Source organism: Sinohyriopsis cumingii, chromosome 14 (assembly GCF_028554795.1).
Source record: "Sinohyriopsis cumingii isolate HCF-2022 chromosome 14, ASM2855479v2, whole genome shotgun sequence".
Lineage (NCBI taxonomy): Eukaryota > Metazoa > Mollusca > Bivalvia > Unionida > Unionidae > Sinohyriopsis > Sinohyriopsis cumingii.
In genome coordinates, this window is record NC_142974.1 from 71391967 (window position 1) to 71416053 (window position 24087).

At 33.9% G+C, this 24087-nt stretch overlaps 2 protein-coding genes across 6 annotated transcripts in view; one reads left to right on the forward strand and one right to left on the reverse strand.

Annotated features, from left to right (window-relative positions):
• The window catches only part of LOC149784108 (tudor domain-containing protein 7-like), a 144480-nt gene that overhangs the window by 72487 nt on the left and 47906 nt on the right, over nucleotides 1-24087 (reverse strand). The gene's annotated exons all lie outside the window — the stretch shown is intronic.
• LOC149784110 (BTB and MATH domain-containing protein 38-like) lies at nucleotides 11401-24012 on the forward strand. The gene is made up of 3 exons (XM_089932203.1): nucleotides 11401-12016; nucleotides 13938-14701; nucleotides 19577-24012. Exons 2-3 carry the CDS (start codon nucleotides 14455-14457, stop codon nucleotides 20110-20112), a joined length of 783 nt encoding a protein of 260 aa, XP_089788329.1. The 5' UTR covers nucleotides 11401-12016; nucleotides 13938-14454; the 3' UTR covers nucleotides 20113-24012.

Below are 24087 nucleotides of genomic sequence, written 5' to 3' on the forward strand. Positions count from 1 at the left end.
CTGTATCTAACACAAGAATATACCAAGGTGCTTACAGCCACAATACTGCTGTATCTTACACAAGATTATACCAAGGTGCTTACAGCCACAATACAGCTGTATCTAACACAAGATTATACCAAGGTGCTTATAGCCACAATACTGCTGTATCTTACACAAGATTATACCAAGGTGCTTATAGCCACAATACTGCTGTATCTTACACAAGATTATACCAAGGTGAACATACAATAAACTGCTAACAATTATTCAAAACTATCCCTGAAACAACAACAGGTGCATCCAACAATAAACTAAAGATGAAAATCTCAATTCTCATATAATGGCCAAACATTTAAAAACAGGGGAACCTATAAATAAATCCAGTCAAACCTAACAATTGCTGCCACCCATGGGGAAAAGCAAAACTTGCTTTTGTACATAGGTGACCTCTGTAATAATAATAATAATGACATCTTAATAATATACTTAATGTTTTAAGAAGCAATAAGAACTTTATAACATAAAAGAAAATAAACATTTTTTCATACAGACAACATAAAACACATAAAAATATCTCACAAGTATTATAAAAACAAATGAACTGTTACACAAAATGGCAACAGGAAACAAATGGGTTTATAAAAAGAGCCTAAAAACAAAAAACAAGTTTACAATACAGTTTCAAACTAAAAATAATCACAAATGGATCAACATCAAATTTATTCTTGCGGTGGACAAAATGTTTCTTGAGTGTACTCTTGAATGTGACCATGGTCTCTCTGTGTCTGAGATCAAAAGGCAGTTCATTCCAAGTGGTTGGGCCCTGATATACAAATGAACATTTGACAAAGTTTTTACCTTGGGAATACTAATACATGTAATAGCAAATGATGACTGCAAGCTTCTGGCAGGAGTCTACACATGGGTGATATCAGAGAGGTATTTCAGACCAGAGGAAATCAGTGAAATATAACAGAGATTTTATGTTCGATTTTAATTCAAACTGGTAGAGAATGGAATTTGTAAAAGACATAGGGTGGTATGATCTGCTCTTTGTGCTCTAAGAATGTTCCTAGCTGCAGTGTTTTGGACCTTCTAAAGTTTCTAAAGAAGACGATTGTCAGACTAGAAAGAAGACTGTTAAAATAGTCAAGTCTAGCGAGTACTAATGAACAAACAAAGGTTTTTGTGGCATCAGTTGTGAGACGACTGAAAGTACTGATGCATCTCAGCTCCAGGAATGCTGCTCTACAAGTGTTCAAGGCATGCTGGTGTAGTGAGTACGAGTTATCAAAAGTAACACCTAGATTTCTAAGTGAGTGTCTAAATTTCATGGGTGACACTGATTATTAATTCCAGAAATGTTAGGCATGAGAAATTCTGTGTGGTAACAAGTGTGGATTCAGTTTTATCATCGTTCATTTGTAGCTTATTGCACTTCTTCCATGACTCAACATCAGATATGAACTTCTCTATGTTTTGGATGTTGGAAGCAACTTCATTTGGACAGCTAGATTTGTACAGTTGAGTGTTGTTAGCATACAAATGGTACCACACAGGATAGCGATTTATAACACTCGACAGTGGATGTGTGTAAAGAATAAAGGAGTTAGTCCTAGAGCAGAACCCTGCAGTACATTACAAAAATTATCTGTACTGGAGACTGTTTACCATTTACTGAAACAATTTTCTTTCAGTTACGTATGATTTGCACCATGATAAAGCAGTACTGTGGTTGGCAAAAACATGCTGCAGATGGTGAAGTCAGATGTCATGGTCAATTGCATGAATATATAAAATATATATTAATTTTGCAATAAATTAACAAACAGTGTAAAACTAGTAACTGGCTAGCCTGACCGTTTTGCAAAATGTGCAAAACAGATAATGTCATTTATCTCGTCACGTGTAAGATCTGTAGCCTTCAGTATGTCGGAGAAACTGAAAATCTACACAAAAGGATCAACTTTCTTTCATAGATCTGATTGAATGACAAAGAAGCTGTACAGAAGCCTGGTCGCAGAACACTTCTCCTCCCCATGCCACACTTTCAGTGAGATAACACTTATTGTAATTGCTCACAACCCCAACTGGATTCCCCAAACCAGGAAAGAAAAGGAATCTTGCTAGATATGCCGCCTTAGAACATTGAAACCAAGCGGTTTAAACCAAGAAGACTAGAAAAAGACAACCATGCACAAATAAAATTATCTTTTGCTGCCGACACATTTTCTTTTAAATAATTCTCTAAATTTGCTTAATACCTTCTGACTACTATAACAAGGGGCCCCGAGTGGCTGAGTGGTCTAAAGCGCTCTCTGTTACGGATCACTGCCATCTCACTTCTGTCTGCATGGGTTTGAGTCTCGGAATCAGCCAATGTGGGTATGTGAGAAAGCTTGCCAGTAGCTTCTCGAGGTTCGGTGGTTCTTTCCAGGGATTTCCCGGGTTTTTCCTCCACCATTAATACTGGCCGCCATATATAGCCTATCGAGTGCTGAAAAATGGCGTTAAACCCTACAACAACAACTACTATAACAATGAAATATTTAGAATATAATTTGTGCTTAAATAAATTTACATAAAATAACAGATGTCGTTAGGTCTCATCAACTTCTAGGTCAATACAAATATTTTCTAGTATCAGCAACAAGCTGAAATAAACTAGCTGAAACGTAATAAAATTAAAATGTTGAATTCCTGTAGAAAGCCATGTAAAGTTTCACAAAACTTAATTGTTTTTCTGTTTATTTGCTTGTCATGTCTATGTTTTCTATTTGAAAAAGGCTCATTAAAGAGTCGAAAGCACTCAGGCTAGTTAAATACTAGTTTTGCACTTATCAATGTCAGTTTATTGCCTTTATCTGAATCAACTCAAGACATGTGATCCCTGGCTGGATCCAGTACACTTGAAAGGATTGTTATTCACCATATGATTTGTATCATTAACATATATATATATATATATATATATATATATATATATATATATATATATATATCTATGTACATGCACTTAATTTAATGTAACTTTAACATTCATCTTGACCTGTATACATCCATACACTGAAAATGAAACATTTCATAAGTATCTTTAGTGCATTAAATCTTATGCCACAATAAATACATCAAGTACTGTCAAGTACTGTATTGTAACATTAGCATTATGTCACTGCATATGCACATACAGATGTTGTCGTTGTCAAGCAAAGAATCATAAAGTCTGAAATGGACTTGCCAATATCAGACAAAATAGCCATATTCGATATTAGGTCTTGAAAGTCTGGATAGAATATAGGTACTGGAAAAAGGAAATTAGTAAATAAAATACGGTATCCAATATAGGACTTATTAAATATAGTTAAAATATAGGTATATTTGAAATGAACACTAATAGCACTACATAAATATGGGTAAAATATAGGTATATTTGACATGAACACTATACAAATATGTATTTAGGCATTGGATAAGGAGTTATAAAACTAATTGTTAGGGGATTTGTAAAACAAAAGATAAAATATTGGTATTTGAAAGGGAATTTATAATGCATTGCTACTTATTTTATCTACTGTACTGAATACATCTATCATGAATTATTCTATGTCCCTTTTCTCTACCGTACTGAGAACATCCATCATCATGAATCATTTGTTGCCCATTTTACCCCATATTGTTTCTAAAAAAAGGCATTAAAGAAAATTGCCATGTTCATTTCAGAGGCTCGGAAAAATAGATTAGGAAAACACAATGCTGGGCTAAAACAATAATAAAGATTGTATAGGAATAAAGAGAAAATATCGGGACGACTTAAGAAAACCTGCAAAGTTTATGAACCAGGCAAAATCAATACTGTAAACTCACATGTATTCACTTAATTATGTTATAACCATTAACAATTTAACATGTATATCAATACACCATGGTCAATTCATTTTCAACAGGGTCTTAAGCATGCAATCTGGTGTAGATAGACTCTTTCAATGGAACATAAATTCAACATCCTCAATAATTACACTAATGAGTCTACAACAATAATGAAGTCAATCCAATCACGCATTGACTTGGTGTCCAATATAACACATAATTCCATGTCAGCTAGAAACAAACAATAATGAAGTCAATCCAATCCCACATCAACTTGGTGTCCAATAAAGCACACAATTCCATGTCAGCTAGAAACAAACAATAATGAAGTCAATCCAATCCCACATCAACTTGGTGTCCAATAAAGCACACAATTCCATGTCAGCTAGAAACAAACAATAATGAAGTCAATCCAATCCCTCATCAACTTGGTGTCCAATAAAGCACACAATTCCATGTCAGCTAGAAACAAACAATAATGAAGTCAATCCAATCCCTCATCAACTTGGTGTCCAATAAAGCACACAAATCCATGTCAGCTAGAAACAAACAATAATGAAGTCAATCCAATCCCACATCAACTTGGTGTCCAATAAAGCACACAATTCCATGTCAGCTAGAAACAAACAATAATGAAGTCAATCCAATCCCACATCAACCTGGTGTCCAATAAAGCGCACAATTCCATGTCAGCTAGAAACAAACAATAATGAAGTCAATCCAATCCCACATCAACTTGGTGTCCAATAAAGCACACAATTCCATGTCAGCTAGAAACAAACAATAATGAAGTCAATCCAATCCCACATCAACTTGGTGTCCAATAAAGCACACAATTCCATGTCAGCTAGAAACAAACAATAATGAAGTCAATCCAATCCCTCATCAACTTGGTGTCCAATAAAGCACACAATTCCATGTCAGCTAGAAACAAACAATAATGAAGTCAATCCAATCCCTCATCAACTTGGTGTCCAATAAAGCACACAAATCCATGTCAGCTAGAAACAAACAATAATGAAGTCAATCCAATCCCTCATCAACTTGGTGTCCAATAAAGCACACAATTCCATGTCAGCTAGAAACAAACAATAATGAAGTCAATCCAATCCCACATCAACCTGGTGTCCAATAAAGCGCACAATTCCATGTCAGCTAGAAACAAACAATAATGAAGTCAATCCAATCCCACATCAACTTGGTGTCCAATAAAGCACACAATTCCATGTCAGCTAGAAACAAACAATAATGAAGTCAATCCAATCCCACATCAACTTGGTGTCCAAAAAAGCATACAATTCCATGTCAGCTAGAAACAAACAATAATGAAGTCAATCCAATCCCACATCAACTTGGTGTCCAATAAAGCACACAATTCCATGTCAGCTAGAAACAAACAATAATGAAGTCAATCCAATCCCACATCAACTTGGTGTCCAATAAAGCACACAATTCCATGTCAGCTAGAAACAAACAATAATGAAGTCAATCCAATCCCTCATCAACTTGGTGTCCAATAAAGCACACAATTCCATGTCAGCTAGAAACAAACAATAATGAAGTCAATCCAATCCCACATCAACCTGGTGTCCAATAAAGCACACAATTCCATGTCAGCTAGAAACAAACAATAATGAAGTCAATCCAATCCCACATCAACTTGGTGTCCAATAAAGCACACAATTCCATGTCAGCTAGAAACAAACAATAATGAAGTCAATCCAATCCCACATCAACTTGGTGTCCAATAAAGCACACAATTCCATGTCAGCTAGAAACAAACAATCCTTTCAGTACTGTTGTTACCATTACTCATTAATATCTTTGTACTCCATGACAGAAAATATCTATACATGAAATACAAAAAAAGCATGCATGATGTCTGCAATGGATGAAGTTTGTCAGCACTCACAGAAGGTTATCTCTGACTATATGAAGTTAAGAAAAACATTTTCTGTTCATTTGATAAATTGATATTTACTATCTGCCTGAAGGTATAATGCTTCACAGCACAGTGAAGAGGAGCTGCAGCCATTAACATAATATTCAAAATGGCCCTTAACTAAAACAAGCACAGTGGACCCTCACTGTAATAAAGAGTGGGTCCTCATTATTAAGAAGACAGTGAGCCCCAACTAATAACATGTGTAGTGTTGCACTCACTACAACAAGTACAATAGGATTTCAGTCTTTTAAAAAATGTGGACCCTCACTATAACAAGACAGTGGGCCCGCATTAATATGGACCCTCTCTATACCAAGTACAGTGGCCCTCATTACTATGGACCCTCTTTATACCAAGTACAGTGGTCCTCATTACTATGGGCCCTCTTTATACCAAGTACAGTGGCCCTCATTACTATGGACCCTCTTTATACCAAGTACAGTGGCCCTCATTACTATGGACCCTCTTTATACCAAGTACAGTGGCCCTCATTACTATGGACCCTCTCTATACCAAGTACAGTGGCCCTCATTACTGTGGACCCTCTTTATACCAAGTACAGTGGCCCTCATTACTATGGACCCTCTTTATACCAAGTACAATAGCTCTCATTACTATGGACCCTCTTTATACCAAGTACAGTGGCCCTCATTACTATGGACCCTCTTTATACCAAGTACAATAGTGCTCATTCATTTAAACAAGTACAGTGGGCCCTCATTCGAACAAGTACAGTGGGCCCTCCTTAAAACATGACAAAACAGTGAAATGAAATGAACACTAATAGTGGGCCGTCACTATAGCTAGTACACTGGGACCTCACTATAACAAGTACACTGGGACCTGAGAACCTTGATTTAAATCAGGCATGAAGCCAGCCCAAACTGAGATTTCAGTATGATTTATCAGTATTTCATATTTGAATGAGAGCCCATTTGGTCCCTGAGGCCACTTAACAATTTTCCCCCAAACCCCTTGAATTAAAAACATACTTTTGCTTGCAATTTATTATTAAATTGTTTTGCTGATTTATACAATCGCTATTGTTTGCTTTCAAATACTGTCTGTCACCAGTGTACTTTTCAAGTTTTGCCAGGTAAAAGTCTGAATACATTTGCGTATGACTCACACCTACTACAATATGACACTGTATACTGATGTATGTAGCTCTCACATTAAAATCCTAATGGATAAAATTATGAATAATGCAACATGGGATGACATTATCAAACAACTGGAAAGATCTATAGAACAAAACTATTTCACTTTTATATTTCAACAACCCCCTCTCACTGCCAAATATATGAAACATACCCCTAATATTTGTTTATGTTATGTATGGTCAGAAATATAACAATATCCTTGTGATAATTAAACTTTTTTTAAAACTCTGACCCAAACACCCAAAAGGTTGGAGCTGATGAGCTGATCCATCTTCCTGAAGGTTATCAGGGCAACATAACTACAAAATTAGGAAAGGTACGCATTTTTTTATTATAAACATTACATATATATATTATAATGGTAAGTATATATACTATACTAAGCGCTTAAGTACCTGGCTAAAATGGCTCAGTTAGATGTACAAATCAATTTAAGGAATTTTTTGTGAATCTGTTTTTACATTTTAATTTTATTTTTATTTTTATTTTTTTATCCTGGGGAAAAAAAGTGCTTTGGGCAAACAAATGGAAGGCAGGCTGGAAACACCATTTCTTTTTGCCCCCAAAATCATCGATTCCAGCCAAACAGATTGGGAGATTTGGTTAATGTTGATAATACATGTAGGTACTGACATAAAGAATGTACCAATATCATTGACTTTTTTCTTAAAGTGTAGATAATAATGGGCTCTCTTAAACATTACTGCAACATTCTACAAAGGACATGAAACTTGTTTATTCATAGTGAAATAGGTGTAATTATGTTTGCAAAATACACTTGTCAAGCACTCTAAACCAGGTAAGCAGAGAGCAATTCAATAGCTTACACTGGGCAAAAACAGGCAGTGCTCATCTTAGATTAGATTTATTTAAATCCAGCCAAACACTGTAAATAGGCCCCCTTCTTAGTACTTCTTACACACAATCCCAAACATTGGCGTCATTATCTGATTATGGATTTCCATGGAGCTATCTATACAATAGAACTGAATCCTATGAAATTAGCATTTCTAATTCAATTCTAAGGTACTGTTGGAATAATTGAATAACCTGCATCAAAAGATCATATGAAAGTCTACATTACTGCACACATACTATCTTTAATACTCTAAGTCTTAGTATGCTGAATCTAATTAACTATAACTGCATAATCTGAGTCCCCATATACTTAATTTAATTAACTGTAAATGTATACTCTGAGTCCCCATACAATGAATCTAATTAACTATAACTGTATAATCTGAGTCCCCATGCAATGAATCCACTTTAACTAAGGCCGTATTCTCTGAGTCTCTATATGCTTAATCTAATTAACTATAACTGTATACATGGAGTCCCCATACAATGAATCCACTTTAACTATAGCTGTAATCTCTTGAGTCTCCATATGCTTAATCTAATTAACTATAACTGTATACTCTGAGTCTCCATACAATGAATCTAATTAATTATAACTGTATACTCTGAGTGCCCATACAATGAATCCAATTTAACTATAGCCGTATTCTCTGAGTCTCCATATGCTTAATCTAATTAACTTGAACTTTATACTCTGAGACTCCATACACACAATCTAATTAACTATAACTGTATACTCTGAGTCTTGCTATACTTAATCTAATTAACAAAAGATCAAATATAGGTCTTTAACTGTACTAAACCTAATATAGTTTACATACATTATTAAGGTCCATAAAAAAGTATTTCTGGTTTTATGTTTTAAAAAATTAATGAACTGTACGTTGGAAAAAAATTGTGTTCTCTGCACGTTTTTTTCCACACTGGATTTGGATTATATCAGAAGGGATTAGTGGTAAAGTGGTAGGTAAATCAGCAAAGATAAAATCTTAAAAGTCCTCTATTCCAGTATGGTTTGTTTTCATAGTTTTGGTCAAATCCTTCTGTTAATCAGATTATGAGAACCCATTTAACCAACTTGAGCATTTAGTAATGGTGGCCACAACAGCTGACATGTCATAATCATTTGCATATGTCAAATTTTGTATGAATCAATTGAGAATTTTATGAGAAGTAATTTTAGTCACAATGGCCATATTTGATGGTATGGTGGATTAGCACCATTTACATAATTTGAAAGACCTGAATGCCAGGACGTTTTTTTGCCAAACTTGGGTTACGAGAAGGTTTTTAAAGGCTTCTCTCATTTGATAAATGGTGGCTATATTGCAGGACACTGGAGCATCAAGACCCAGATGCCAAAATGTGCTTGCTGTAATATCATATGTAAATTGGTGATGTTTTTTTTAAAAGATGTAAAAATATCTGAACAAATAATAGGTGATATGTGGTGGAGAATACACGAAGAATGAAGGACTATACTCTTATGCTCACTTGTCTTTATAACATGTGAGTTAAAAATTAATTTTTATTTTTTATTTTACTAATCTATTCTGGAAAAGGTCTTTTTTTTTGTAGACCACATTATTAGAATATTTAATCTGAATAATAAAATAATATGTAAAATATCTCAGAATAATGAACTAAATCAAACCGGTGAATAGTTTTTTAAATAAGCATCAAAATATAGTTTCTATGTAGTGCTAATACAAAATGTTTTGTGTGGGCTCCAACAGTAAGAGGTTCAGAAGGTTCATCTCGGAGGCCTGAAGTTGTGGAATCAAATCCACATGTTAATAATGTTGGGTTTGTTTTTCCACACGCTTCACTGACAAACTTTGGCTCAGAAGATAACACTCAGCAACAGCAAGAAGTTACAAAAAATCACCCATGATTCTCATGGTTTTGTGTAGCAACTGTTGTAGAAGAATTTCATTAAGAACAGGAAACCAAAGTAACTGTACACAGAATAGACATTTGACTTTAGACATTTAGTAGTATGTACTTTGCTGTGATTTTATACTTGTGTGATTTTGAATTGAGCTGAATCGCTGCCATTTCATAGAAAACCTAAATTTTGCCCAAGATTATAGATCAGACCTTTACCTAAATTTGAATTTTGGCACGTACCTAGGCACTTATTATCCATGACAAATAAATACACGGAGAAAGTGTAATGTGATGAATGAGGGAATTATACAGTTTAAGAGCGTGCCTTGTATAGCAAATGCAGAGGTGCTAGGTTATGTTGATGTCATACAGGAGCCAATTTGTTTCAAAAACTGAGAAAATTATCGCCACAAAGATGATTCTCATGTAAACTCTGAAACAGGAGTTACTGGTACTGGAGGTTATTTTTAAAATTAGGTAACATAACATAATTAAGCCATGCTGGCTTAGGTTTACAGTTTTACCCATAAATATTTAAGTTAAACAGTCACTAATCTTGCATTTCCGAATACATAGTATACATAGAGTGCAGAATAGCAGCAGTGTAGGCTTATGAGAAATACAGCTCTCTTTTTTCCCTCCTCTTCATGTGGATCTAAATGTTTAGACTCAAAATAATGACAATAATAAAATAAAAAAAATTAATTTAAATATTCAAGGTGTATTTTTGGGGAAAAATAGTCAAGTTGTACAGTACAAATTTTAAATTAGGTGTGGAGAAAAATATGCATCACAGAGTTCTCTACTCGAATCCAATACTTCAGGCTTCACCATTCTATACCTCTTAGCTACAGGCATTTTACACACAGAATGTAACACTTAAATTGCATGGACTGCACTGTGATCAGTGTGCACATTTTTAAGCTTGTACAATCGGTAAACACACACAGAACTTCTGGACATGGGAAACTATATTTTGATCTAAATTTCATTAAAATTAGGGAAAAATACAAATTACTGAAACTATCAAGCTTTTTAACCATGTGGACCTCAGTTATGTAAACACCTCCCTCTGTATAATGATGGTCATGTTGCCATAAAAGTGACCCTTGTTATAAGTGTGACATCCTCATAATGGGGGATTTCCAACAAGACTTTGCCATAAAAAAGGAATGCAAAAATATCTGAACAAAAACAAAATGGGAATTTAATCACACAAAATTACAATATAATTGGTTCTCATTAGCTACAACTAAAATCAAATGAAATAATTCAGATAGAAATGATTTGTAAAAATTCATGGAATTTAATGGGATCCATGACAGTAAGTGTGTCACAAGAGTGAAAGCATGATACTGAGGGGCATTATAGTTGGGGAACAATACATTTTTCTCTTATATGAGATTCCTATATGCTTTTGTTCTATTTTAAAGTAATTAGTTTCTACTTAGGATGATCTGTTAGTACCAGAAATTATCATTTATTTATTCACTGGTTACAACATAAATAGTAACATAAATTAATATAAAACTGTGTATGATACCTGTATGGTAATATATACAACTGACTTTATAAAGTGTTAGTACTTTTTCACCTTCACCTGAAATCTTAAACATGCATTTCACCTGTACAGGTGAATTACACTTACTCTGGCAATGATGCTTATAAAACTGAATGGGACAGCACAAATTTATTGATTACATTTATTTGAAAATCTTCTTTACTGTTACAATAATCAGTCCATAAACATAAAGCTTGTATATTGACTTTTCTTGTTAAAAGAAACGTATGGCTTAATGTGCAACAAAAAGACTGAATTGCCAGGTGCTACATGTAGAGAAAAGCCTTTTAAAAAGAGAGTACACAAACCCTGGGAGAAACTCATTTATTCAAGAAGAAAGGTTAGCCTCATTTGCTGTGCTGTCTAGGGATTGTGAAAGGAGTCATTATTACCAACTTCGACATATGCTGTGTACCGTTATGAACGGCATTTAAAGAAACAGGTGGAATACACTGTATGCTGAAGATTGCTAGTTGTATATACGTGGATGGTTTGACAATATTATGAAAAGTAAAAGGTATTGATTATATTAGTCATGGTTGAAGATGGTTTGAAAGTTTTATGGGAAAGTAAACAATCGGATTTTACCCACAGCTTGAGACACCACAATGACAAACAAATGTTGTCAAATGTGAAGAATGCAGTTGTTCACATGACAATATATTCTTCTTGGATATAGTGAAAATGGTAACAGATATTGATGGGAACATCTAAAAGTGGTATTTGGAAGAAGGTTGTCCTAATATACAGGTAAATTGTAATGATTTAATATGTGACACTGGTAATGTTATTATTTATTTTTTATTTGCATATAAGCCAAGAAGGCTTTTCATGTGTGAATATGGGAACTGTAAAATGTTGGCTATGTGTGTGTCTGTGTATGTGTGACCTTCAAAGTTAATAAGGGGGTGGGGGGGTGTTTAAAAAAGGAAAACTTTGGGTTAGGCGAGACTTCAGTTGTTGTTGTAAGATTTAACACCATTTTTCAGCATACAATAGGCTATACATGGTGGTCAGTATTAATGGTGGAGGAAGAACCCGGGAAAAGCCCAGAAAGAACCACTGACCCACGAGAAGCTACTGGCAGGCTTTCTCACATACCCACATACATGGCCAAATCTGAGACTCTAACCCACACAGACAGAGGTGAGATGGCAGTGATCCGTAACGGAGAGCGCTTTAGACCACTCGGCGCCCCCATTGAGACTTCAGTGGACTAAAATTAATTTCTTATAGGATACTTCAATAAATCTTTATTAGAATCTATATACTGACTAAAATTAGAATATTCTGCTTTCATTTCACTTTCCTGAGAATCTTCTAACACTGTTTGAATACTATTTCATGTGTCAGTGTTTACTATTTCATGTATCGCTGATTACTATTTCCTGTACATCTGATTACTATTTTATGTCTGATTATCATTGAGGGTCACTGGTTAATTGTTCGGGGCTATGTGATGCTTAGTTGGAACACTAGTATGGATATTTAGGATTAGTTAGCTCCGAGGGCTAATCAAGGATGAGCAAAGAGCTCTTGTGTACCTACCAACCTACCTATCTATCTACCTACCTACATAGATACCTACCTACCTACTGCAGAAATATCAGGTCTTTTTCAATCCTGACATGCATGACTGCCTCACTAGATAGAATCAAACTGCTTCTCTTCTGTTCAAGACTCTTAAACAGCTTTTTTTCTTTATTTTTCCAACTTAGTTAAAATGCAATAATTTACTATGAAAACCAACAAGAAAAGATAAATGTACCCATAATGCATCATGATGATGACCTTCACTCTCCGCATGAATTAAGACCCAGGTATGCTTCAGAATGAGAGTGAACAACTGCTTTTCTGTTACTTATACATTGATAAGAAAATTGATTCCTTGTCATTTTTTAAATGGATGATAAAGCCTAATTTCCTTTATTCAGCAGTTTGATCATCTCTAGTTTGAATTGAGATTAATTATAAAAAGATACATGTCTCTGTCGAGGTCACTAAGGTCACTTATCCTGAATAGCTAAAGATGTACATGTATGTATAGAGATAATTTGCATTTTCACTGGAATAAAACTGCTTTATGCAGTCAACCAAGAACGTATATAATTCCCATGAAAACTGTACTATTAATAATTACTGTTATATCAACTTTAAATATTTAATTACCTTTCAAACATTTACATTATTTAATATATATCCATATATGCATGTATGCACACACACAAAAGATTTGACAATATAATGTAAATTGTTTGTTATTTGCTGTGAAATCCATCTGAAGGCTGTTAAGTTCTTAGATTGCACAACAAACTTCAAGGACCATGGTCTGTCCTAATATAATGCACCAGCAGATCAGGGTCTTTGCTTTTCATTCCATTGTCTCTATCTGCTGTGATGTTCAGATGTAAATACATTATGTTGTATGAACACCCGACTGCAAACAATATAGACCAGGATATTCCATGGTATGATGTACCACTAGTCACAGTCTTTGCCATTTATTCTAGTGACTATTTTAAGTCAACAGAAGTCATTGTGATATGCTGGTGTTTACTGTGATGTTTATATGCGTCTATTTCATGGGTAGGCATTTTATGCTTATGACTATGGTAATGGATTATGTTAACATTTGTACAGAAAATAATTTATTACTCTTTCTCTTGTACAGATAACCAGTCAAGCCTCCACATGCATATGGCTGCAAAGTACATGCAATCAAAGGATTAGTTATTCTCCGTTCTGGACAACAATTTCAAGACCTAAATTTCCATTATTTGGGAACAAGAACACAGTGATCTTTTCAACAGCTTAGCACTACATGTGAATTTTTTGTTACTAGAAGTGTATTTGTGCTAAGAGTGTAATGTATATTGAATTCATACCACAAACTAACCCTGTCTGCAATATTCCATGAATTTGAATACCATACAATACAGTGTTAACAGCAATTCAATATGAAATATTGCACTGGACAGTTTCATGAACATTCAAAGCTGAAAAGGGTTTTCCAACAACACTTTTCACAACAAAAGATAATCAGAGTAAGACTTACATGATCTGCGAAGGACAACATTCAAGGCTACACTGAATGAAGATATTTAGAACTACACATCAAAACATAAGCACAGCAACACTAAGTAAGCTTTTACAAATGTTAATGGACATTTCAAAGTGAGCTATTAATAATGGATAGAAGTCTTCTTCATGATTTTACAAGGAAAGATGACTTCAGCGACGTCACCCTTATTGTGGAAGACACAAAGCTGTATGTGCACAAGCAGTATTTAGCGGAATGGTCACCAGTATGGAGGCAAAGGTTCCTATCAGAATTTTCTGAAGAGACTGACACAGAAATTCCACTACTGGGGAAAAGGTTGGATGAGGTTACAGAACTGCTCCACTGTATCTATTCTACACAGAAACCTATCTCTGGTAATGTGGTATGATTTATTATTTTTTCTTGGTGGTATGAAAAGGGGGAAGAATATATCCTGAAACTGCAATCCTTACTTTCCTTGAAAAGAAACACACAGGTGAGAAAGAAATGTCACTTTTCAAATATGCACAGCAAGTGTGACAGCAATCTCAACAATGTTACGGTATTTGCATACAAGTTATACTGCATGAGGCCCATAAACAAATATGTTTTCTGTTGCACTGGTTATAAAATTAGGGTAGGTAGTTAGGTAGTGATTTTTCTAAAAACATTATTTACTATAATGATTAGTATATATAACATACTAAATGCTTCAAGTGCTGGGCTAAACTGGTAAAATTAGCTATACAAATCAATTTTAGGAATTTTTCAAACAAATTTATATTCTTTTTTTTATTACCCATAGAAAAAGTGCTAGAGTTGGCAACAAAACAACAGGAACAGTCTTGATAGTATTATATGCAGATGAGACAATGTCTCCCATGGAACCCTTATTTACAGACTGCCATTAAACTGCTCCTGTTACCTAAACTATTAGAGCAAATGCCTCGGATGCAGGTTTGAACCCCAGCCAAGTCATACCAATGAGGTCAGTGTTAGGACTTTACAGCCTGGTGAGAGGATAATGTGACTGAGTGGGACATTGTGCTACATGTCTGTGGCATGATGCCCCAGTGCTAGACTTCACTATAAATTGCCACATTGCAGACATCATATTGATATGACTAAAAGCGTTAAAGCTACATAAAAAATCCAAATCATAAGCACAAACAACACTATCATGAACTAATATCAGAACAAACAAAGCCGATAATGTTTAACACAGGTTGAAATCAATCAAAGCTGCCTAAATGGCAAGCATAAGATTGAAAAAGTGAAGTGTGGAAAAATAGTTAATGTATTATACTTGTAATCTGTGGACGTTGGGTTCAAATCTTTCCAAACAGCTCTATTATAATTGCCATGGTGTATCTCAGGGCAAGGCAATTTACTTCCAATGACAGAATGCAATAAAATGTTTTTAATTTAAAGTCCTGACGTGTTTTTAAACATTCAATTAATCTGGAAGCAGCATATTATATGTCCACCCCATCCACTATACCAGGGCTGGTCCAACCATATAGTTTGGTTGCCTAGGGCACCAGGCTTTATGGCGTGCCCAACTAGATGGAAGTTGAAATTTTTCTCTGTTTGGGAAGGTGTCAGTCACCATAGTGCTGGCGGTGGCACCAAAGTCATAGTTTGCCCAGGACATTAAAAACCCTTAGGCAATCCTTGCTCTTAGCTGTACATGACTGACTCTGAACATTACTGACCAGCAAAATTTTAAATGACCTGGACCTTTGGTTAAAGTACACAGTCTTGAAATCAACTTACTGTACTGAAGCCATTATTTTCTTATTAAACTCACCATGACTATGATCTCTAACCTTCAGACCCCAGACATCAAACAAAACTTGATCATGGAACATTCTCTAGGATAATAATTATCAACAATGATTGTGAAAAACATATTTTTCTTAAACCACAATGACCTTCTTCTTCAAGCTGACCCACCCCCATAAATAGACATCTTCCATACCTAAATCACAAGCCCTCCACAAAGTTTAGTCAAAGTATGTAGTCTAGAAATAAAGTTATTATGCAAAAATAATTTTTCTTCTTGCAACCACAGTGACAATGACCTTTTATTGTTTGGACCCACAAATAAATTGGTTTATTTCTTACCCAAACTATAAACAATCAACAAATTCTGGTGTAAGTATATGGTCAGCAAATGGGAATTAGGTTTAGAAGCCAGTTTTTTTCAGCCAGTGACCATGACCTTTGACCTTTTGATACTATAATAGGTTGTCTTTGTATTCACCCCAAGTACATGTCATGCACAAAGTTTGGAAATGGTAAATGGTAAAGAAATCAAGTTATTGCACTGATATGAAATGGATGGAGGGAAGGGTGTCAAGGAAGGAGGGATGGAGAGAAGGGTGTCAAAACATCAAACACTTCGCCAAATGAGGTAAAAAGCTATGGCTCCCGATGAATATGAACTAAAAATAAATGTGTATAAAGACCACTCAGCTGACCACCTGAATGTTGTCATCTTTATATACAGCAAAAATGCATTAATTCATGGGACTGTTGAAAATAGGTCTGTATGCAAAGGTAATTACAAATTTATTATTTTATTATATAACAACTGACATCACACATGCCAATTTTAAAAATGTACATACCTTCATTTTTTTAGGTTGATCAGTTGATGGTAAATTAAAAACAAATGGGATGTTGTTAGGTAATATCTATTAGGACAGAATATTTATAAGAACTTTATATCCAAAACACCGTAATTATGGAACAATGTACCTCTATTTGCTGTCAATATGAAAAACTGTTACTCTAACATTATAATCACTTTCTTAAAACTAATTATCTGTAGGTTCACATTCAGATTTCCAAATTTCACCCTCAGATTTGAGCCACCAAATGCATTTCACACATCAACACCATCACTGGTTCTAAGTGACTGAGGGACGTGCCCCGTACTATCAAAATAACCACAGCTTTAAACCACAGATATATTATTCAGCTGGTTTTGAAGGCAGAATATAAATCTTTTTAAAAAAATCGAATTTATTTGGTATTTATAAAGACAGCTTACATTACTAACTGTGTGGGTCTAATTTCAATGCAGTGTAAAATGTCTATAGATTATTCAAGAATGGAAATAAACGTGTTGCCCCACATGGGACTGACATTTGAAATCAGTTAAACTAGAATTAGTGTCAATTCAAACTCTACTCTCAGTTGAAACTGTACTCTAACACTTTCCTCTAATAGAGTGAAAATCTATTAGTAATTTATGTACTTGTGACTCTACATTTGGCATGTTTCAGGGGGTTGGTTGGTTGGTTTAAGTGAGGCTCACAAGAGAAGAATACTTTTGTGCCAAGTCAGTGTTTTTAAGCAAGCTGTAACAGAACCTAAAACATGGCTTATAATTATTCAGAACCTATTGGTGTATAATTATTCAAAAGCTTTTCCATTCTGTCTTGCAAAAAGTGTCCTTTAATGAAACATAAAACTGCATACAATACAAATGAGAACACTGAGTTTATGATAAAATATATTATATATATAATCACAACTACAATAAGTTTAAATGTATCATCATGATAATGGTTAAGCATCTGCTAGCAAATTTTATCTTATTTCGATTAATTCCAATAAAAATAAATCCACATGATCATGTCATCACGTTAATGGTGGCTGCCTAAAAAAAAAACACAATGTCACTGTTTAACTAGTGAAACACTTTGCATTGGTGTAGATGATCTGACCCTGGGTTATCATGCAAAAAGGTCTATTCACAAGAAATATCAAATTAAAGCTTTAATATAATTGATTTTTTTAATCTGCTTGTGAAATGCATTTGCATTAAGTTCCGATTTTGTTTAGCATTCATCATTCAGCAACAAGTAATTTTACACTGTATTTTTTCAAAATCTCTCATTTCTTTCTTTGCGTTCATCCTTTCTTAAGCACTCACTCTGGAATCTCTTTGCAATTTGTTGAGAAAATCAAGTTCTGAATATATTATGTACCTACTAAAATCCAGTAAAAGAAACATAAAAATGTGGCATTTGTGTCTATTCACTTCTTGTGCCTCCCAGGATCTCTATATGTATGAAGCAAGAGATAATACACCTCGTAAACCTGGTTTCCAAATGGGTGTTTAGTAGTGGGGTTTCTTTTGTTTTGATGGTACTTTTAATGCATTAATGGCTCTATCATCCATTGAAACGGGTACAAACTGCATTTCTGAATGGACACACCATAACAGGCTGGGCTAGTCAGGTATCGTATCCATGACACCTAGATTTGTGTCCAAAGCTTACCAAATGAGCTCCCATGGCTCAATAATTCAGACCAAATAATAAAATTTTCATGAATTTCCACTCAGCATTTTAGTACAACAAAACTGACTGATGAATGGACATTTGGATGGAAATGGGCAAAAAAATATGTAAACATTTTTTCTATGGGTCATACTGTTTACAGATGGAGTACATTTCTTAAGCAGATATATATATATATATATATATATATATATATATATATATATATATATATATATATATATCCCAAAACCAAAATGTTTTTGTTTAATCGTAATATATATGAATCCATATCCTTAAAAAGCTGACAGTTTATGTTTTAGAAATGAAGTTTCTATTACGTATCCATTTAGTGATCATGACTGAATATATATATATATATATATATATATATATATATATATATATATATATATAAAATAAAATGCCAAATTATTTTGTTTGATATAGTGCAATCTATGAAAAAATTCTTTAACGGCACTCTACAATGACGATAAAAGGATTATAATCACAGAAAAGCACACATACATATACACACATGCATATATATGATAAATTATTTTATTTTTCAATTTTTTCTTCCTTCTTTGTACATACATGCTAGGTTTTGTTCTGGAATAAAACACACACACATTAAAAAATTTCTTTATTTGATATAACTGGATGTGTGACAAAAATCATTATGCATATATATTATAAATGAAACATAAAAGCACTGCATAAAACATATTGGCATTACTTTAAAATGAAATATGTGAGAACTTAAGGACTTTTGGGATTATTAAAATGTTATAGCAAGATCTATGGTAAAAATCATCAGAAACACTATATTGACAACAGAAGGATTATTATTTAGAACTTTATCCTCGTGACAGTGACAGGAATATATATATATATATATATATATATATATATATATATATATATATATATCTGAAGAATATATATCTGTAGCTGATATATTTTTCATTGCAGAGAGTAATGTGAGATTTCTTCTAGAGCTTGCACACGAGTATCAAATGAACAGCATCAAACAACGCTGTGAGGAATATCTCATCTCCAATGAAAAGTCACTTGAGATACTTGTCCTTGCACAGAAATTCAATCTCAAAAACATGTACAAAGCAGGCATTGATTTTGCAAAGACTTGTACCCTTGAGGAGTTGGAACATAGTCCAGAATACAAAAATCTGAAGCCTGAAACCTTGATAGCAATATATAAAGATAAAATCAGCATGATGCGAGATTATGCTAGTGACCTTAAACAAAGTGAAAAGAACTTAACACTGAAGACCAACCAATTAAGTGTGGAAAAGGAAAATATGAAATCCATCCTCTCTCATATTCAAAAAATTTGGGAAACACCTAACAAAAGGTGTTATAAGCATGTAAATGAAGACAGTTTTGATTTTGAATGTCAGGACTGCAATGAAAAAATAAGTAGAGAAATTAGAAAAATGTGTACTGAAGGCCAGCATGTAAAGTACTACCGATTGAACAATAATGTTTGACACATGTCTACAAAATATATTTGTTTGTAAGTCAATTCTAGGTAGATCTGTTGAACAATAATGTTTGACACATGTCTACCATATATACTTGTTTGTAAGTCAATTCTAGGTAGATTGGTTGAACAATAATGTTTGACACATGTCTACAAAATATTTGTAAGTCAATTCTAGGTAGATCGGTTGAACAATAATGTTTAACACATGTCTACAAAATATACTTGTTTGTAAGTTAATTCTAGGTATATCAGTTGAACAATAATGTTTGACACATGTCTACCATATATACTTGTTTGTAAGTCAATTCTAGGTAGATCAGTTGAACAGTAATGTTTGACACATGTCTACAAAATATACTTGTTTGTAAGTCAATTCTAGGTAGATCTGTTGTCAAATAATGTTTGACACATGTCTACCATATATACTTGTTTGTAAGTCAATTCTAGGTAGATCTGTTGAACAATAATGTTTAACACATGTCTACAAAATATACTTGTTTGTAAGTCAATTCTAGGTATATCGGTTGAACAATAATGTTTGACACATGTCTACCATATATACTTGTTTGTAAGTCAATTCTAGGTAGATCTGTTGAACAATAATGTTTAACACATGTCTACAAAATATACTTGTTTATAAGTCAATTCTAGGTAGATCTGTTGTCAAATAATGTGCCAGCAGATCTTGGTCTATGCAGTTTGTCAGCAGGAATACAGGCTGAACAATTAACCTTTGACAGATGTCTACCAAATATATTTGTTTAGAAGTCAATTCTAGGTAGATCTGTTGTCAAATAATGTGCCAGCAGATCTGGGTCTATGCAGTTTGCTAGTAGTAATCAGCAGAATAATAAACACTCTGACCTCCTGGTGTATTACACAACAGATCAGGGTCCATGCTTTTTTACTTGACTTACAAGCATGTACTGACAGTAAAATGAACACAGCAGAATTGAAAGAGATATATTAAAAAGGTAGTTATTACAAAAAGATTCACATGTACTTCAACAGCCTCAAAATTCATATAGGCAGTTCAGCACCAAGAAAATAAATGTTCAAAACTGTAAAATAAAAGTGACTTACAATGCCTTTTTTTTAATGGCTAATATGATGACAATGAACATTATCCAATGGTAATATTTCAATTATTATGTCAAGGCTAAATTCTACCATCAATTTAACAATCGAACAATAAGCTATTTAAGTGTCAAAGTTTATACTTGAGAATACAGAGATATTCTACAATACCAAACTGTTCACAATACCTCGGCCCAAATCTCCATTTATTTAATTTGTATTGAAGGAAAGATGTCTATAGCTAAAAGTTTAAATGCAGAATTCAGAATATTACATCATGTACATTATAAATTAATTTTATGCTGACAATATTGGTTTCTTATCTTCAAAGATTTGGATATGTCCCAGCAAAATTGCATAGCCTATAAACTGAGATTTTTTGTTGTATACGAATACCATCAAAAAAGGCATTATTCAGTCAGATTTGAAGGATTACTTTACAAAAGATCCATTTTCAAGTCCTGGTCCTGTATTCTCAAAACAAAATTAAACTTGAAACTTGTGTGGAAATACTTGGCCTATAAATTCAACAAGAATAGGGCAATAATCACAGAACTGTCAATTTTTCTCATCATCTCTCTACTATACTGCTAGCTATGATGTCGTAGCCTCAACTTGATTTGTTGTGGTTGAGGCTACGAACTGATCCCATATCATGTAATGGAGCAAAAAAAATCATCACTATAGTCAGAAAAACAAACAGTGTAGAAATCAACTACATAAGTATAATCATGTTGTGAAAGAAGTTTGGCTTATTTTGAATTTATTAAGCCCTTACACGATAAAATAAATTGGCATGGTTACTCTAACCTCATCCTGTCCGCCATGACAGATAACGCGACACTCTCGCCGTGACCCCTTTTCTACGAAAGGCTTGCCAGACCATATTTTGGATATTCTACGCTATATTATTATCAATCAAGTGGCGAATAATTGCTCCTTGGTGGAATTTCAAAGTTGCCAATAAACCGTATTTACTTTTAATGCGCAGAATTTCTGACCCAAACAGAGGCAAATTTTTACTACGATTTGTTTGCATTTCCAAATAAGGCGTCAATGTCCTTATATGGCACACAAACAAACGAGGCTGAGAACGTAAGTAATCATGATTTGAAATAATATGGCGGACGATCTAAACAAAAATATCAGCTAAAAAAGGTAAACGAGATTTTACAACTATTTCTACAATGATTTTCGATACTTCTGGTATGAAATAAGAGGACTACTCAATTTATTGGATTATATGCAAGGAATGTGTTTAAAGTGTTATTATTAGGCTAAAAGAGCGCCGAGTGTGAATCACACCCGGCTTGCTCCATTAACACGTATATTCTCATGTTAGTACCCTGTCCATGAGGTACGAGTAAGGGTACTAATATTAGCACTGCTATACTGCAGGATTTCCATGATGGAGATACATTTACTCTCTTAAATATCAGGACCAACTGAAATCAAGAAAGACCCTGAAATGCCAGGGAAGCTGTTTGTTCTACCAATTTCACCTAACCAACTGCATAGACCCTGATATGGATGCACATAATGCATTGGTCAATCGGGATCTGTGCAGTTTACAGTTGGACTTGATTTATAAGCAAGTACATCTGGTATACCTTAAGTATCATATTACTGATTGGGGGGGACTGGGGCTTCGGATTTAGTTCCAAGATCCAAACTGTTTCAAGAATACCTGGCAAGGACTAATCATCTGTAAATTATTCCATTACATCTGATAAAAATGTTTTCTTAAGTTTTTTTTTGGCACCAAGACCAAAAAAATATGTTTCCAGTTGGCTGACTGTCCTTGTTTTTCACTGCCAACCCTAAGCAATTTTTCCCCCAGGGTTAAAAAAAGAAAAATTAAAAGAATATAAAAAATCCCTGAAACTGATTTGTACATCACACTGAGCTAGTTTCACCCAGCACTTGAAACACTTAGTACATTGTATGTTCTACATTATAATATATAATATAACGTGGATTTTTTAAATAAAAATAAATACCTACAGACCTTATTTTAAGACCAGTGCAATAGGAAACACATTTTTGGAGCCTTAATATGCTTTGCAATGTTTTCAGGACAAAAATAAGGCTAGATTTTCTAATAAATATTATCATGACATCATTTTCACATGACGAAAAACACAATTTGGTCTAAAAGTCAAAGGAGCGTGGAGACAGTAACACCAAGACATTCAAGAATAAACCAGCATCCACACCACAAAAAGGAATTTATAGTGATATACAAGTGCCATTTAGAGGTAGGTACACAAAATTTAAGTTACATTAATAAAAAAACACAGCTTGGATATTTTAAAGTTCTCATGGTAAAGTAAAACATGCTAGTTTACAGAATGAGATGTTGGCATTTTTAAATTGTCCCCCCACCCCCAACAGGAAAAATCAAAATGTGAAACCTTGTTCATATAACCAGTAAACTAAATGTATTAGGAGTGGCATTTAAGCAGAACAATCAGTCAAAATCATTATCCTCTTCTGTTACAGAAGAGTCTAAAATGTCAATCTTTTTTTAAAGGTATAAAGTACTGTGAAGGTTGGCATATCTCACGTGGAAGTCATTTATTCATAATGTCAGTTCTAGTGTAGCATCTGTGTGTGAAGGTTGGCATATCTCACATGGAAGTAATTTATTCATAATGTCAGTTCTAGCGTAATATTTGTGTGAAGGTTGGCATATTTCATGTGGTAGTCATTTATTCATGTCAGTTCTAGTGTAATATCTGTGTGCGAAATAAATCCTTTATTTCAGTTTTGTTTGTTTACCACATTATATAATTCAGGTTATAAGTAAATTAAATTTTAAAATTTGCAGCCTTTTTTAGTTTTTTATCAAGGTTTCATACATCAGTTACATGACTATCTCCATGATGAACATAACATTTAT

What these genes read in the sequence shown, in the direction of transcription:
- LOC149784110 (XM_089932203.1), top strand. Translation starts at nt 14,455, where the DNA reads ATGGATAGAAGTCTTCTTCATGATTTTACAAGGAAAGATGACTTCAGC. An exon ending in TACACAGAAACCTATCTCTG is followed by an intron (nt 14,702 to 19,576) that starts GTAATGTGGTAT and finishes TTTTCATTGCAG; the next exon opens with AGAGTAATGTGAGATTTCTT.